The sequence below is a fragment of the Hypanus sabinus genome, chromosome 17, assembly GCF_030144855.1.
Source record: "Hypanus sabinus isolate sHypSab1 chromosome 17, sHypSab1.hap1, whole genome shotgun sequence".
NCBI lineage: Eukaryota > Metazoa > Chordata > Chondrichthyes > Myliobatiformes > Dasyatidae > Hypanus > Hypanus sabinus.
Window position 1 is genome coordinate 35,821,936 of NC_082722.1, and position 17,421 is coordinate 35,839,356.

Genomic DNA, 17,421 nt, shown 5'->3' on the forward strand with positions numbered 1-17,421 from the left:
TACTCTGACCTCTCCCTCTGCCTTTCCAGTTCTGATGAAGGGTCTCAGCCCGAACCGTTCATTGTTTGCCCTTTTCCATGGATGCTGCCTGACCTACTGAGTTCCTCCAGTGTTTTGTGTGTAACTTTAACTTACACAATGACTTGTTCGATTAAATGCATCTCCACTGTTGTTTAAAAGCTTAACACTGTGAATCAACAAAAAAATCCTTTCCAGTTGCTCATAACATTTTATCCACTTACCTTTGGCCAGAACAAACAGCACCCAGCAAAAATTAAACACTTCAGAGACTGTACAAGGTTGTCGCCTGCTGAGGAAGAACATTGAAGGTTACCAATTTCTGCACAATAATACAAAATGACTCACAGATTGCAGAAAATGAACAATGTCATTTGATGAAATGTAGCAAACTATGTTTTTGGCTGAAGCTTCTTTCAATAATTAGGCAATTACTGAGAGATGATTTTATGGCTTTTCCCTCAAAATTGATAAGAAGCTGACGGAAGAGCAAGAAATCCTTTGCAGTTAATACAAATATAACAAAATAACAAGGCAGTATTTATTTTATGAACAACGATTTGAAACTCAATTAAAGAGTTCACATCATAGTAATTTTTTTTTAAATTAAGTATACCCAAAAAAGCATCTACGAACAGGAGCTAACTGATGATTACTGCATCATTAACCTATTTGATAAGTGACTATTACAAATCTTCAGAAAATCATTTTTACAATCATTCAGTAAAAATTCCGATGCTTCATACTTCATGATGAATGTCATGTAAAAAACAAATCCAGAAAGCAGAGGAATTTGCCACACCAGAAATTAAGATGAAAAACAACTGGCTTTTTCTTTGAATTGTGGCCACTTGATCATTCTGCACCAGAGTGGTGCTCTCACAGATGTACCAGGGGCTGATGCTGTCACTGCGTGATGGTGTTTTGGCAGTCTTTATTACCGTCTTAAACCTATTTTCCTCTTGTAGATGTTTTTGGACCAGTGATTTCACCGTGCTTTGTTTTATTGCATTTGAGTAAAATTACTTTGTCAAAATTTGCTTAATTCCAAATTGGAAATTTGAAAACACAATCAACCAGCGCTGAGAGGAGGGAATTCTCACTTTGAACTGAGGTCAATGTCACAGAACCTAACTGATTAAATCAGTACTTACTCCTACTGTCCTGTGGCCCTTTGACTAGCTGAATATTTACAGGACTACTTAAAGCATTTTGTCCCCAATGTAACCAAGATAGAGCAAACAGAAAAACAATATCAGTGAATACCAATAACTCAATAGGTATCTATTTAAAAACTTGGTCACACAGACAGTTATTGATGAGGGAGTGAATTACATTTACACATGGAAATTAACAGACTGTACTCAGGTTGCCAAAGAACTGTTGATATGTAGTAGAACAGAGAGCCAAGATTACAGGGAAGGAAATTTGATTTGAGCTTCAGAATATTGCTTTAATAATATTAGGCCTGCTCACTGAATGCATTAATGGTTTCATTCATTTTTGAAACTACTCAAACATAATTCCAAATATTACAGCCAGATATTGTTATGAGTTCTACCTAAAGTCACCTGATGATTCAACAGCTCCCTTATTGAATACTGCAAGATGTTAACTATCAAGCAACACTAATCACTTAATGTACTATCTACCACAGGAGATCTGTGTTGCTAACACAATTGTCACAAAAGCGAGTTGTGCTTCAGCTAGGCCTATATGTGCAAGTAGTTCATCAAACTGCAAGATTTAAATTGTACAAAACCTCAGTATTTTTGGTATCTTTGGTCTCACCTTTGTTTTCGACCTCTGTGCTGACGTGGCGGTGGTTCTTCTTGGAGGTCTTTAAAAATGTCACAGAAGATCGGCTTGCACTTCTTGAAGATGACAGCAGAAACAATAAAATTCCTCTCCAGCTTTTCAGTACGTTCCCTGAGCTCTTGCGACAGGTTTGCCATGTCTGCCCATTTTTGCATTTTATTGAAGAACTCTATTAAACTGAAGCACCCCCCACACAAGAAAAATCAGCGATTTCTGTATATAATGCAATGACATCAATAATTGCAATAAATCTGGGAGACTTTCAGCATAAGATTCTTTTGTAGTGGGACTTTCAGGTATGGGTCAACAGAGGCTTCAATTCTTCTATTAACCAAGTGCTAAATTGTTTTCTAGACTGAGCTGCATTTTAAAGTGTGTAGAGAGGCAGCTATTAATTTAATCATACAGCACAAAAATAGGCCCTTTGGTCAATCATACATTACACATCTGCAAAAAGCTTTAATTGTCATGCCATTGATTTTAGGTGCTTTGGCTTTAAAGCTAGGTACAGTGCCTTGAAAAAGTAATCAGTGCCCATGACTGTTCTCACGTTTTACTGTCTCACTTTCTCATTTTAAAATAAATTGAAGTAGGATTTTTTTGAGCTAATCTACAAAACATTGTGCAACATGTCAAATCAAAAGAAAAATTCCAAAACCTGTCAACAATTTACTAAAAATTGTTAACTAAAATTGTGAGGCTGAAAAATAATATTCATCTCCTTTGTAATTACTATACTGATTTTCCTCAGGTACACACTGTATGACACCTTACCAATTCACCCAATTTGTTGATGTAGAAAATTGGAGGATCACCTATTTTCAATGAATTCATAAGAATATTTATCTCCTCTCTCTGTAAGGTCCAACAGTACGGTGGATTTTCAACAGACCAAACCAAAATGAAGACTAAAGAGCATTCAAGACAAGTCAGAAAAATGATAATAGAGAAGCACAAATCTGGTGAAGTGTACAAGACCATCTCAGAGGCACTGAACATCCCTCCGAGACCAGTGCAGTCCATTGTGAAAAACAATGAAACCACAACCATGCTGCCAAGGTCAGGCCACCCTTCTAAACTTAGTCTCAAGAGAAGAATGGTACTTGTAAGAGATGCTACTGTGACGCCAATAGTCACTCAGAGTCAGCTGCAGAAGACAGCGGCTGCAATTGGAGATGAAGTTCATAGCTCCACAATCGCCAAGGCCTTGTATAAAAAGGGATTTTATTAAATAAAGGCGAGGAAGAAACCTGGCTAAATAAAAAAAAAACATATCCTTTCTTGTCAAGACTTCGTAAAGTGTCATTTGGAAGATACTTCAAAGATGTGGAAGAAGATGTTCTTCTAAAGTGGAACATATTTGGCCTCAACACTAAGTGCTATGTGTGTTGCAAATCTAATAGTGCACATCAACCAGGTAACAGCATCCCTACGGTAAAGGATGGTAGAGGTACTAACATGCTATGGGGATGCTTTTCAGCAACAGGTACTGGAAATTTGGTCAGGACTGACGGAAAGATGAATGCTGCTAAATACAGAGAGAAGCGAGATAAAAACCTGCTAGCTTCTGCCAGGGAAGAAGTCTGTCTTTCAGCAGAACAATGCCAGAGGAATCATGGAGTGGCTTCAAACTAAGAAAACTAATGTCCTTGAGTGGCCCAGTTTAAGTCCTGACCTTAACCCAATCAAACATCTTTGTCAATACCTCAAGATTGCTGTCCACCGCCACTCCCCAACTAACCTGGCACAGCTTGAGCAAATCTTGCTCCATCATGTTGTGCAAAACTAATAGAGACTTGTCCAAAGAGAGTACTGGCTGTAATAGCTGCCCAAGAGGTGGTTCAACTAAGTACTGAGCAAGAGAAGATGAATTCTTTTGAACTGCTGATGTTTCAGGTTTTGAATTGTTAGTTCTTCATGCTTTTAAATTTTTCCTGTTATTGGGCCTCTACTGTGAAAAAAAGGAGCATGTAATTCATAAATACAAATTCTCAGTTGCATTGATCAAAATCCCTGTACAGAATACTCATTTGTGTGAATAAAGAGTTGAGGGCTGAATACTTTTACAAGGCACTGTACATAACACATTGAGAAAGTTAACATCAGTCTCAAAAGTATAGACTTAATCAGGACTAATCTTAACCTAATGGAGTTTAAAACAAATGTGCTGTACATAATTCCTACCTGAGCTCTGAACAGTGCAGGATCTTTCTTAAGGAGACACAATTCCCTTCCACAATTCCTTTTCCCACTGATGGAATAGCTTTTCTACATGCTACATATAAGGCACAGGCCAACCAGTGAAGGTTTTCTCCCTGAAATCAAACAATCTCCAGAGTAATTATTATTAACAAAGAAATGAAATTCCATTATGTGGCTTGTGTATCTTATCAGGATGTCTATCTGGTTTGACTACTTGCAAGAAGTTCCCCATTCCTTCTTTGTTTTATTGAATTTATTTTTAAGTTACTATTCATCAATCTGCAAAACCAAAAGCTCTACTGGTTCAAATACATAGGAGACTGATCCGTTTGAAGTGAGCTGAATGTATAGAAGAGCTGGATTGTTATCCTCTGTAACTGAGGTATTGAAGAAAAATCAGAAAGGTCTAATGAAAAGGCAACTACATAGAGAGCAAGCTGTGTCTGGTAAGGTGTCAGCTAAACAGTTCAGGGAGTATATTTTGTTATCCAGCTGATACTCAGTAGAAAAGATGACAATTCTTTAAAGAACATGGCCAGAGCCAAGTCACTAACATTGGTGAATAATCTGCTTGAGAAGGAATATAAAAGGTGAGGAGAAACAAAGGATTCAATAATGAGTTCAGAAATATTTTAGGACACTGCTCTTAGCTTCTTTATGTCTGTCACTCTGTAATCCTCTATTCCACTTTCACTCAGACCTACATTTGATCTCCTAAACTGTTTCCAACCCATATGAGCTCAAGGAATAGCATATCTTTCAAATAGGCACATTATATTCTTCAGCACTCAAGAACAAATTCATGTATTTTAGGTATTCATCTTTTCCGGTCTTGTATTTCTTTTAAATTGAAGACTTCCAGGTATACTGTCATTCACTTAATTTTGCCATCCTTTCAGCCAGTTCCACTGTCTTTCAACCTCCCTTGCCCCATGATAGACTTTATCTTTCTTACCCTTACCCTTTCTTATCCTTTCCCTTTCTCTACAAAATGAAGCTTGCTTCATTTTAAACTAACCTCAAACTCTACAGATTCTGCATGTTTTTCCAGCATTTAATCTTTTGGATTTGCAAGATCTTGCACTGGGCAAGTTGCTTCCCAAATGCCAGAGTCAGGAAGTCATTGGGTAACTCCAGAATATTCTATTTAAGGGTGTACAGTGAGAGGACATATCCTGTTATAGTACTGATTACTTCGGTGGAAAATAAGCCAAGATCCTGCATGGAAATTACAAGGAGTTAAGGATCAGATTTTAAAAAGCAGAACCTCAGTTTAGGTACACTCCAACACCATATGCCAGCGAATATAAAATAATAGGATTGTGTGGATGCATGCAGGACCAAAGAGCTGAATGAATGGGAAGAGCTAGAGATCCCTGATTATTATAACTGTGCAAGATAGTTGGCTTCAGATAATACAGGGAAATTTGTTAGCAACATTGAGAAGGCTAAAGGATAATATGTTTCAATAGGCAAAGAGCAAAATTAGGATATGTTAGTTAAAGGGTTAGTAACTGAATCTGGAAGGTGAATAAGAGAAAAGAATAGATGGAACATAAGAATATAATATTGAAATAAGGCTCAAAGAGAAATGGAAGTTCAACATTTCTGATTTACAACATCCTCCTATGAGAATAAGCTGATAAAATGACTAAAATGGTTAAGGAAACAATTGCTGGTGAGGGGTTAGTTAGGTTGAATAACAGACACAAGAATGGCATAGTCTCCTTAAAGTCAGAAACAGAGTAAATCTAAATGCTTCAAAGAAAAGGGTAATGGTGGATGATTTCAATCCTAGTGGTAACTTGGAGAGTAGCACAGTAAAGGATTTAGAAGGGGCAGAGCTCTTACCATACCTTAACATACAAGGGCTTTCAGTCTGAAAAAACATAACCCAACCTGTACTGAAAAACTTAAAAGAATAAAACAGGCAAACAAAAATTGGTGTTTAAGGCAGCAATTATAGTCTAGTAGGATTTACAATAGTTATGGAAAGGAAAATTTCTTCATATTTATCAGGATTAAATTCCTTCTGTCACTCCTCTATCATCTTCGATCTTGTACCATCCTGAAGCCTCAGACTTTCCTCACAATACCATCTGACTTTTGTCCTTGTTGCTCATTGGGTATTTCAGCTATATAAAACCAAGACATCCACAGTGTGCACATGCTAATGTTCTCAGTGAGGGGCTGGATCTCCTACGATATTCCACCCACCATCAGTTCTTTAGGTCACTGGCTTGCTATTGGATCTTAAGGTTCAGATGCTAATGTGGTCTTTTTCCCCAGCTTTTTTGAGTATGGTTTCTTTCTTTCCAAGAATGAATTGTTTGCATCAAAGCAATCCTGAGGTTTTCAGGTAGAGAAGCAAAGATGCTAATTATGAAGAATTACAGGGTGGTCTATGTAGTATAGACACTGTACAGCTCCTGTTGACTGCATGCCATCAGATGCCTGTGAGAAGCTGCCCTTGAAACCATCACAAGCAATTTCCATTGTGATTGTTTTCAGATAACGGCAATGGATATAACTGGAAATAACAGTATATTGTGTTGGTGAGATCAGCGGTCATTATTATCTGTTGTGGTCTCGGATATGTGAACATTCTTACAATAACTCACTGGAACTATGAAATAATTTAACAGGTGCTAGCGGCTAGATTGAGAACTGTTGTCATAAGATCTTGTGTTTTACTCTCTGGCATACCACTGGTTATGATAAGATCATGCCCCAAGTATTTTATCAGGAGCAGACACCACTAAGCTTTGTGTTCTTTCTAGCCCTGGTGCTGAAATCTTATGGAACATCTGTCTCTGGAACATAGTTCCTGTTTTTTTTCATAAAGTCAGCTTTAGCCTGGTTGATAGTATATGCTGAGGTCAATAGTATGCTGTTCCCAATTAGTGAATCACACAGCCACTAGATGTCTGAACAATTCCAGAGGGAGTTTGAGATGCCTAACTAGCTTGTTCTTGACTGTCTAATATTCCAGATGTTCTGCCTTTTGACCTGGTCACCTGCTCAGTATGCTGTCTCTGAAAGCGGAGTTCTAGATTTCAGTATTTGAGCTTATGAGCTATGGCAGTAGAGCGACATTCTGGTCAGTCCTGTTGTTATGCGTAAAGGTCCTAAACTTATTGTGTAGTGAAAATTGCGAGTGTTATTTACTATAACATGATGTGGCTGTTGCAATCATCTTCTCAATAGACTTGATAGGTTGAAGATTTGTTCTAGCAGCACGGGGCACAAAGTGACTGAAGATCAGGGTCTGTTGCATAGATGTTAAAGGATACACACATGCCGTCATGTGTACGGATTCCTGCTGGGATGCATCAGCACAAAAATGCAAACATTTCCTTAAGCCCCCACTCCCCAAATCACCTCTTGGTTCCTTCCCATGCTGACCACTTCATCCTCTTGCACCCTTCTATCATGTTCCCATCTGAAGGCATCCAATAGCTTCCCCCTTCCAAGTACCTATCTCCCTCCTTGGTCGTGAGGGGAAGCAATGTCCACCCAAGACTCCATACAAACCTTTCTCAAGGATTACTTTAAGAACATGTTATTCAAAGACAGTCTTATTGACTACAATTTAGATTGAGAGGCAATTAGGTTTGCTTGAGAGGATTGATAGTGTAGATAAAATGTTTCATCCTGTTGGTTGGTGCCATGCATTCAAAGGGTCTTGATTTTTAAAATAGGTAAGTATTTCTGCTAAGTATTCAAATCCAAATTTTGTTTCTGGAAAAACATTAGGTAAAATATTAATGATATCCAAATAAGATTTAAGTCACATTTTAATTAAATGGCGCCAAGCTGTGATGTTCATCAATGTTATGGTTCAGACTTTGTTATTTTTAAGATACGTAGGGGTGATTTTTAGGGGCAGCACAGGGAGTTTGGAGATAGGTTAGGATTTAGGGACAAGACTGAGGTGGAGTCAAAGGTCAGGGACAGTAAATGAAGAGTCACGCTTGGAGCCAGTGTTCAGTGTCCGGGTCATACAGCTCCATGCACAAAGGTCAGCATTCCCCGAGGTCAGTTTGGCAGGCACTGAGGCAACCAGCAACCCCCAGTTCAGCAAGTATTGGGACAGAGTCCTCGTGTGGGCAGGAGAAACAAGGGGAGATGGTCTCCCCTTTCCCACTCACCCACTGACCCCAGCAGGTCACCATGGACTCACCCGCCCACTCTAGCAGCTTACCAGGGTCGGAGGTCCATGCTAGTCCTTAATTCGAGGCCCAAAGGTCAAACCCATGATCAGGGAGTCCTGGGGCTGATGCCCAGACATTGATGCAGTCTGGAGAGCAAAGCTAAAGATCAAAAACTGAATTTAGTGAGTCTGGAGGTAGAGGCCTGATGGTCCCTGGGTCAGCTTGTCAGGAGGTCAGAAGCCCAATGTTTGCAAGTACAGGCCAGGGACAGGAAGTTGTAGGCCTTTTGTTTGAGAGTCTGGGGCCAAGAACTGGAGGTGGCCTGATAGTGGATATGAGTGTGGGAAAAGGGCTTGTTTTCTTGTTCTCATTGCTGCTTGTGGTGTTCTGCTGAACACTGAGGGCATGCTATGTTGGTGCTGGAAAGTGAGGCAAGCAACACATTTCACTAGGTGTTTCGCTGTTTATGTGAAAGATAAATCTAAATATGAAATCTGAAATCTTAAATTCTTACTATCTGTCCATTCAGTTAGTCCTGACGAAGGATATCGGCCTGAAACATTCATTAAAATTTTTTAATTCGACTGCTTCTCGTTATAGATGCTGCCTGGCCTGCTGTGTTCCACCAGCATTTTGTGTGTGTTGTTTGAATTTCCAGCATCTGCAGATTTCCTCGTGTTTACTCTTAAATTCTTAGCCATCTTTTACTTATTCACATCCCCCTTTATTCCCTTGGTTGTAAAAGTGTGCATAATTACAGGCTTAAGCAGCAAGTTTGAGTGATCTGGGCCACTGTTCATCTCAAGTCTGTAACTGATCTTTTCCTCCAGTGAAGATTTGGTAAATTTTCCCAAATTTTACTTGATGTCCAAACTATACTTTATGACTGGGTGACAGTTGTTAAGTGTCTAATCTTAAGGTAGCTTTATCCAGTCCATCTTCTCTGCTGTGTCAAGAACTCTTCAACTGACTTTTCCCAACTTAACTTTGCTACTAGAATATTCTCTAGGATTCTATGAATTGGATGATCCATTCTGGTTCCCCCTATTCTGCTCCAGTCAGATTTCAATGTACCTTCCCTGAAAACCAATTATATTGGAGAGGTTGGCATGGTGAAATTTCTTTCCACCTAAACTCTGGGAAGACTGAAGCTTTATTTCCCCTGCTTGACAAAACCTCCTCACCCACCAGTTTTGTTCTTCTTCATGAACCAGACTGCCCGTATTATTATTGCTCATGCATCCACTTTGTGAATACAGGCTATATTTGCTTCCCAAAGTGCTGTCCATTTCCAATTCTGTTCCATTTCCTCTAAGCTAAGACTTAATTTTGCCCATTCTCCCTTTTGCACTGTCCTGTTTACTCAGTCTTATTGATTTCAGTTAACCTTGCCTCTCCCTGTTTCTCAACTTTCAACCTTTGTATCTCTAATAAAAACCTTGCATGATGCCAAGAATTGTGTTCCTCCGCCAGTTTTAGTCCCAAACCCAACGTTCTCCATTTTCTTTATCATCTCTTTATATTCTTTTAAACTTAGCAATGAAAACGACTTTCTGCTTCCACTATCCTTTACCTATACTCTGCTGAGCACCAAATTTTCCTTTTTGAACACAGCCACAGTTTAATCCACACTTTAATCCAGAGTCAATTCCTGTCCCCTGCAGAAATTGTAAATTCAATGAGCTCTCTTCATTGAAGATGGGTATCTTTTAATCCAGATGAAAGGTCTCCACTAGAAACAACAACTGTCCATTTCCCACTCTAGATATTGCCTGACCTATGTGTGCTGTGTAGGGCTGTTTTTGTTGCATTCTTGTGTACTCTTGTGTATTCTTGTAAAATGTACTCTTAGAATTATCACGCATTATCAACAACAGCCTCCCGGCCATATATCTGGAATCTCCAAGGTTTTGACGCTGACAGCCTCAGTCACAAGCTGTCCTTTAGCAAAAACGTAAGTCTGCACATGTCACTCGCGTTATTGTAATGGAAGCAAGTTGACCGCAGGCTCCAAATTAACAGGATGTAGATTGGTTGCAAAGGACAAAAGCAATGACTGAGTATTTTGGACTGGTAAAGCAGAGCTCCAATAATTATTTGAGAAACTATTGGCTGCTGCGATGGGGTGAGCTCCCGTTCTGTGGTCCTGGGTTGGGCGGCCTTGCTCATTTGTGTACGAGTCACAGGAGCACAGCATAAACAAACGGCACGTTCTTCCGGTACTGCGCTGGAGAAGCGAGTAAACACTTCTCTTCAGCACAGGCTAGCTAATTCAGCTGTGTGATCCTGAGCAAGGGCTCCGGCAACCTGGAGCAGCTACAAGGGCTCATGGGTGCGGGTGGAACAGGCACAGCCGGCTAGCAGGCCTACTCCCCACTCAGCGCCAGACACGCTCAGGCCCCTCAGGAAAAGCAGAACAAACGCCATCGGGGGGGAAGATCTGCTGTGCAGCCTGCATCCTGTGTTGTGCTGCAGCCTTGTTCAATGCCGCCGGATGCAGGCTGTCGGTGGGCTGGGCTCCAGCTGTCAGCCGTGTGTGTGTATGCAGCCGACGGCGATCTGTCATCTCTGCTCTCGCTCACTCACCTCCAGCGTGTAGTTCCTGCTGATGCTTTCGTAACTGGCCCAAGCTTCGCACTTGGCACATTCGTCCATGTTCAGCCTCTGACACAGCTCTTCGAACCTCTGCTTGGTCCGGCGGCCGCCATCCTCCTCATCGTCCTCCGTCTTCATGCTTTCTGGGCTCCGCTGCGCTGGTTCACAACAATCCCAGGACGGCAAGATTCATGCAGCACCCCTGGGCCGCACCGTAGGCATTTAAAAGCCGATGATTGACAGCCGGGCCAGCAAATAGTACGACGCTCCGCTCCGTTCCCCATCCCCAATGTTTCATTGGTCTTCAATCGCCCCTCGGTGCGCGCCTTTCCGCAGTGTCTCCACTCGCTATTGGGCAGTAAACACGTCAATCATCGTTTTGCCGTCCATACCCGCCCAATGGCGTGGTTCCTGTGGATGGAAACGTAACCGAGTGTAGGGGAGTGAGGAAGGAGTTGGAGTGGTCGCCGAGGCTTGTGGTGACCATGCAAACCTGAAGTACCATTTCTGTGGTTTGGTATATGCTGTGAAGAAATTCCCCAGAGGCCGTCACAGTGATCAAATACTTTGGCGTTTTCTAATCTTGTGAATTTACCCCCGGTGGAAGCTCTGACGTACTGGATGTGTATTCTTATATCTGGTCAGGGCGTAGTTTGCACTTTCTTTTACATAGACATCCTTGCTGTTGAAACAATGCTGAACATGTGATGAACTCGTTAGGATCCTAGATCGCGTAGCACAGACCCTTCGGCCCAACTGGTCTATGCCCAGTAAAATTCCCAATTAAACTAGTTCCATTTGCTTGCGTTTGGCCCATGTTCCTCTAAAACTTTTTTTTTAGTCTATGCACCTGCCCTGGTACCTATGGACAATCATGTGCCATGTCTCCAACTGCACAAACCCTAGCCTAATACCCATGTTTCTAATCAACTCTAAACCACACCCCATGCCACACTAACCTACACCTGAGGGGTAGTTTAGTCAATTAAGCTACCAACCTCCATTTTTGGAATGTGGAGGGGAATGATCAGAAAATAAACTATAAAAAAAATCTATGCACTCACTGGGAGAATGTGTAATCTCCACACAGACAGCGCCCAAGGTCAGGATTGAACTTGGCTCACTAGAGTTATAAGGCTACAGCTGTAACAGCAGTTGTCTGTGACTTATTTTTAGCATATCACAACTTCAGGCTTGAGTCCTGTATGAAGTAGTTATAATAATGAATAAACTCTATTGCTAACAGTTGACAGTTGTAGCTCCAAGTAGGTACGTACATCAGTGTTAGTGACCCATGAACCAGGATTACTTCAATGAAGCAACACATACAACACGCTGGAGGAACTCAGCAGGTCAGGCAGCATCTGTGGAAACAAGCAGTCAACATTTTGGGCTGAGACCCTTCATTGACTGCTCGTTTCCACGGATGCTGCCCGACCTGCTGAGTTCCTCCAGTGTGTTGTACGTGTTGCTTTGACCACAGCATCTGCAGTGTACTTTGTGTTTCCTTCAATGAAGAGAGCTCCAATGACTGAAGATTCTCAGTGGGCAATAATCTTGCAACCCTTTCTTATTTTTTAAAAAAGAGAATATTTCATAGGTACTGATATGGCTACCATATTAAGAAAGAAGAAGCTTTAAGCATCTGAGAACTATCAGGATCTTGTGAGCCATGTCCTTGATGTTAACTGTATCATTGGCAAGACTTGTTTGCCCAGGTTATTTCTCACATAATATTATTCATGAAGGGGGAGAGAAGGTATGTAAGATAATCCCAGGAAGGAAGAGCAACAAGAACATTTAGGCAAATCATCTTAAGTATATAAGGATCAGAAGCAAATTTAATATCATTCAAAAGATTCAAAAACTTTATTGTCATTCTAACCGTACATCAGCTCTGCAGGGCAGAATGAGACAGCGTTTCCCAGGAGCATATCCCAGGAGCCCATCAGCATATGTTGTGAAATTTGTTAACTTTACCATAGCAGTAAATGAAATATGTGATGAATATAGAGAAAAAACTGAATTACATTTTATATATAAAGTGGTTAAGTTTAAATAAGTAATGGGAAATAACAGAAATAAAAAAAGTAGTGAGGTAGTGTTCATGGGTTCAATGCCTGTCTGAGAATCAGATGGCAGAGGGGAAGAGGTTGCTCCTGAAACACTGAGGGTCTGCCTTCAGGCTTCTGTACCTCCTTCCCAATGGAAACAGTGTGAAGAGAGCATGTCCTGGGTGGTGGGGATACTTAATGATTGATGCTGCCTTCCTAAGGCACCGCTCCTTGAAGATGTCTTCGATACTATTGAGGCTGATATCCATGAGAGAGCTGACTAATTTTACAAGTTTCTTCAAATTATTTTGATCTTGTGCCGTAGCCGTCCGCCCACCCATACCAGGTAGTGATGCAGCCAGTCAGAATGCTATCCGTGATACCTTTGTAGAAGTTTTCGAGTGTTTTAGTTGATAGCTCAAATCTCTTCAAACTCCTAATGAAATATAGCTGCTGTTTTGCCTTCTTTATAGCTGCATCAATATGTTAAGTCCAGATTAGGTCCTCAGAAATATTGATACCCAGGCACTTGAAATTGCTCACTCTTACGACTTCTGATCCCTCTATGAGGATTGGTTTATATTCCCTCATCGTACTCTTCCTGAAGCCTACAGTCAGCCCTTTGGTCTTTCTGACGTCGGGTGCAAGGTTGTTGCTGCAACCTCATTTAACTGGCTGGTATATCTTGCTCTGAATCATCACCATCTGAAACTTTGCCAAAAGTGGTTGTATCATCAACAAGTTTATAGTTGCCTTTTGAGCTATGGGTGTAGAGAGAGTAGAGCAGTGGGCTGAGCACACATCCCTGTGGAACTCAAGTGTTAATTGTCACGGAGGCGGAAATGTTATTTTTCTAATCCACACAGATTTTTGCCTTCCAGTTAGGAAGTCAAGGATCGAGTTGCAATAGGAGACACAGAGGCCTTGGATCTATAGCTTTTCAATCAGGATGGGAGGAATGATGGTGTTAAATGCTGAGCTATAGTTAATAAACAGCATCCTGATATAGGCATTGTTATTATCCAGGTGATCCAAGGTTGGTGAAGAGCCTTTGAGATCACCTCTGTTGTGATGGGCAAACTGCAGTAGGTCCAGGTTCTTCCTGAGACTGGTGTGAGTCTAGCCATGACCAACCTCTCAAGCATTTCATCACTGTAGATGGGAGTGCTACTGGATGATAGTCATTGAGGCAGCTTTTGCTGCTTTTCTTGGGCAAGGGTATAATTGTTGCCCTTTTGAAGCAGGTGGGAACTTTTGACTGTACAGGTGAAGAATTGCAAATATCTTTGAATACTCCAGCCAGTTGGTTGGCACAGGTTTTCAGAGCCTTACCAGGTACTCCATCTGGTCCTGTTGCCTTGTGAGGGTTCACCCTCTTGAAAGTTAGCCTTTCGTTGGCCCACGAGACAGAGATCACAAGGTCACCAGGTGCAGCAGGAATCCTCATAGCTGTGGTTTTATTCTCCCTTTCAAAGCAAGCTTAAAACGTGTTGAGCTCATCTGGTAGTGAAGCATCACTGGCATTCATGTTGTTGGGCTTTGCTTTGTAGGAAGGAAGAGCCTACAAACCCTGCCAGAGTTAACGTGCATCTGATGTCACCTCTAACATCTCCCAGAATTGTTTCTTGGCTCTTGAAGTAGCTCTCTGCAAGGCATACCTGGTCTTCTTATACAGACCTGGGTCACCAAACATAAATGCCACAGATACAGACCTCAGCAGGCTACAAACCACCTGGTTCATCCATGGCTTTTGTTTTGGGAATGTAGGCACACACTCATCTACACAGGTTTTAATGAAGTCAGTGACAACTGTGGCATACTCATTCAGGCTCGAAGATGACTCCCCAAATACAATCCAGTCCACTGATTCAATGCGGCCCTGAGAGCGCTCCTGTGCCTCCCTTGTCCTCACTACTGGTGCTGCAGTCTTCAGTCTCTGCCTATACTCAGGGAGTAGAAGTACAGCCCGGTGATCAGACTTCCCAGCGTGTGGGCATGGGATAGCACGATAGGCACTCTTGAACTTAGTGTAACAGTGGTCCAGTGTCTTATTTCCTCTGGTACTGCAGGTGATTTGTTGATAACAATTACTTAGTGATTTTATCAAGCTGGCCTGGTTAAAAGGCTGGGAAAGGCATTAGGATATGCTGTTTAATGCCTGTTAATTACATCACTCAGTTCGTCTAGAACTCGTTTAACATTGGCCTGAGGTGGAATGAACACCACTACTAAAATGATCACTAAAAATCTGTGCAGGTAAAATAGCCGGCACTTTATTGTGAGGTATTCCAAGTCTAGTGAGCAATATTGGGACATCACCAACACATTAATACACTATGAGGAGTTGATCATGAGGCATACACCCCCACTTCTGCTTTTGAGACTCAAATGATCTATCTTGATGGTATGTTGTAAACCCGTCTATTGGAATTGCAACATCCGAGATCCCGTAAAACAAAGGGTGCACGCGTTCCTAATGTCTCTTTGATACAGCACCTTAATTCCGAGATCATCAATTTTATTTACCAGAGACTGTACATTTGCCAGCAAGGTCGTTGATATTGGGAGTCAAAAACCTTGTTTTTTTTTAAATGCACCATCAGAACAGCACGTTGACCCCTCTTTTGCTGGCGGCTTCTTCAAGGGGTAGTGCTGGCCACAGTCGGGTCCATTTCTGTCGTTTTTAAGCAGCAATAGATTGTTCAATCACATTAAAACATCATTGTTGACTGTACACATCATAGAAGCAGTTATGGTTCTCAGCTGCAGCAGGCTAAATGATGTTTCCCATCATTTTCAACGAGAGCTGCAGTTTGGATCGCCCGTGCTGATGCCGCCTGCATGTGCAAATATAAAAGCGCGCCAGGTCTGTTAAGAGCGATGATAAGCCCACTATTCAGAAAATTTGGAAGTGGTGCAATATCATAATTATATATAAGGGGTCACCATTAAAGATACAAAGTAAAATTCTTTCCTGAAACTTCAATTGTTGGAATTCTCTCGTTGAAAGGTGTGTTAACAGCCCTTTTAAGGTAAATTGGTAAATTAGGTTATTATTCAGAATCAGGTTCAGTATCACTGGCTTATGTCATGAAATATGTTAATTTTGCAGCATGGAATACATGATATTAGAACAAACTGAACTACAGTAAGAATTGTTGTGGCCTCCGTCGGTCGTGGTCGACCATGGGTACTGCACCTCTGGTGGTCACTGGGGAGTGGCCTCTCCAGGGCAGAGTTGCTATGGAGATGCGTCTGTTGCCCATGCAGTGGAACCCCCCCCCATGCTGGTGACGGGTCCAAAGGAACGACGAGAGTCGATAGATACGGTTCGGCGCCAGCAGCATCGCAGGAGTTGCCGTGCCGGTGCTGGGTACAGCAGTCAACCGCCTTCGGGACTCCGACTCCGGATTATTCCTCGGGGTTTACTCCCAAAGCCTCTCCCGTGAGCGGGTACAGCCGCAAGGCAGCGGAGGTTTGAAATCGGAGTTTTCCCTCTCCTAGATGAGCGACCATCCGTGGTTTACGAACTCCATCTGCCCGGAGCAACTGGTTTTAAGGCACCAGTGGCCCGCCTTTGCCCCTTCTCCTGTCAGTGAGAACAGCTCCACCGGGCATTAGAACTATGCCACACGTGAAGGCCAGGAGTTGGACTTGGTTGTCAGAGGCTGTTTGAGACGCACTCCATGAAGAGCATTTGTTTAGCAGTGGGAGCTTGTCCCCACTACCACCCTTCGGCTGCCTTTGGAGCCACAGTAAGAATATAGATGTAATATTGAAATAAGTAGTGATAAAAATAGAAATAAAAAGGTAGTGAGGTAGCGTTCAATATCCATTCAGAAATTGAAAGGCAGAGGGGAAGAAGCTTTCCTGAATTGCTGAGTGTGTGCCTTCAGGCTTCTGTACCTCCTTCCTGATAGTAACAATGAGATGAGGGCATGTCCTATGTGGTGGGGGTCCTTAATGATGTAGATGCCACTTTATGGCCACATGAGGCAGTGCAAGCAAAGACATTATCAGAATGCAAAACCCTGCTACAGAGAAATGCAGGGTAGGTAGATAAAAAGGTGTGAAGCCACAGTAAGGTTAATTGTAAGGTCAGGAGTTCATCTTATTGTAGTGTTCAATATTCTTATAACACCAAAGTAGAAGCTGTCCTTGAGCCTAATGGTATGTTCTTTCAGGCTTTGATATCTTCTGCCCAGTAGCAGGGGGTAGAAGAGAGAATGTCATGGGTGGGTGGGGTCTTTGATCATGCTGGTTGCTTTATCAAGGTAGTGAGATGTATAGACAGTACGTGGAGGGAGGCCGGATGTGCTGAGCTGTGTCCACAACTCTCTGCAGTTTCTTGCAGGCCTGGTCAGAGCAATTGTCATACCATCTCCGTGCATCAGTATAGGATGCTATTTATGATGCATCAATAAAAATTGGTGAGGATCGAAAGGGACATGCCAGATTTCCTTAATCTCTTGAGAAAGTAGAGACATTGGTGAGTTTTCTTGGCTGTGGACCAGGACAGCGTACTAGTGGTGCACTCTCTTGGATACTTGAAGCTCTCACACCTCACAACCTCAGTACTG

The 17,421-nt window shown here is 41.9% G+C and overlaps 1 protein-coding gene across 7 annotated transcripts in view; it reads right to left on the reverse strand.

Annotated features, from left to right (window-relative positions):
• rbl2 (retinoblastoma-like 2 (p130)) overlaps positions 1-12,093 on the reverse strand; it is a 121,432-nt gene extending 109,339 nt beyond the window's left edge. For 2 of the 7 annotated variants that reach the window (XM_059992834.1, XM_059992832.1), the window contains exons 1-4: positions 10,779-12,092; positions 4,021-4,151; positions 1,810-2,013; positions 243-307 (exon numbers count right to left, since the gene is read on the reverse strand). In XM_059992834.1, coding sequence (XP_059848817.1) covers positions 243-307; positions 1,810-2,013; positions 4,021-4,151; positions 10,779-10,925 — 547 coding nt within the window. In that variant the 5' untranslated portion in view covers positions 10,926-12,092. Of the gene's footprint in view, positions 1-242; positions 311-1,809; positions 2,014-4,020; positions 4,152-10,778 lie in introns of all 7 variants that reach the window. The other 5 variants (XM_059992833.1, XM_059992835.1, XM_059992830.1 and 2 more) reach the window with 4 other exon arrangements.
• Positions 12,094-17,421: the final 5,328 nt, after the last annotated feature.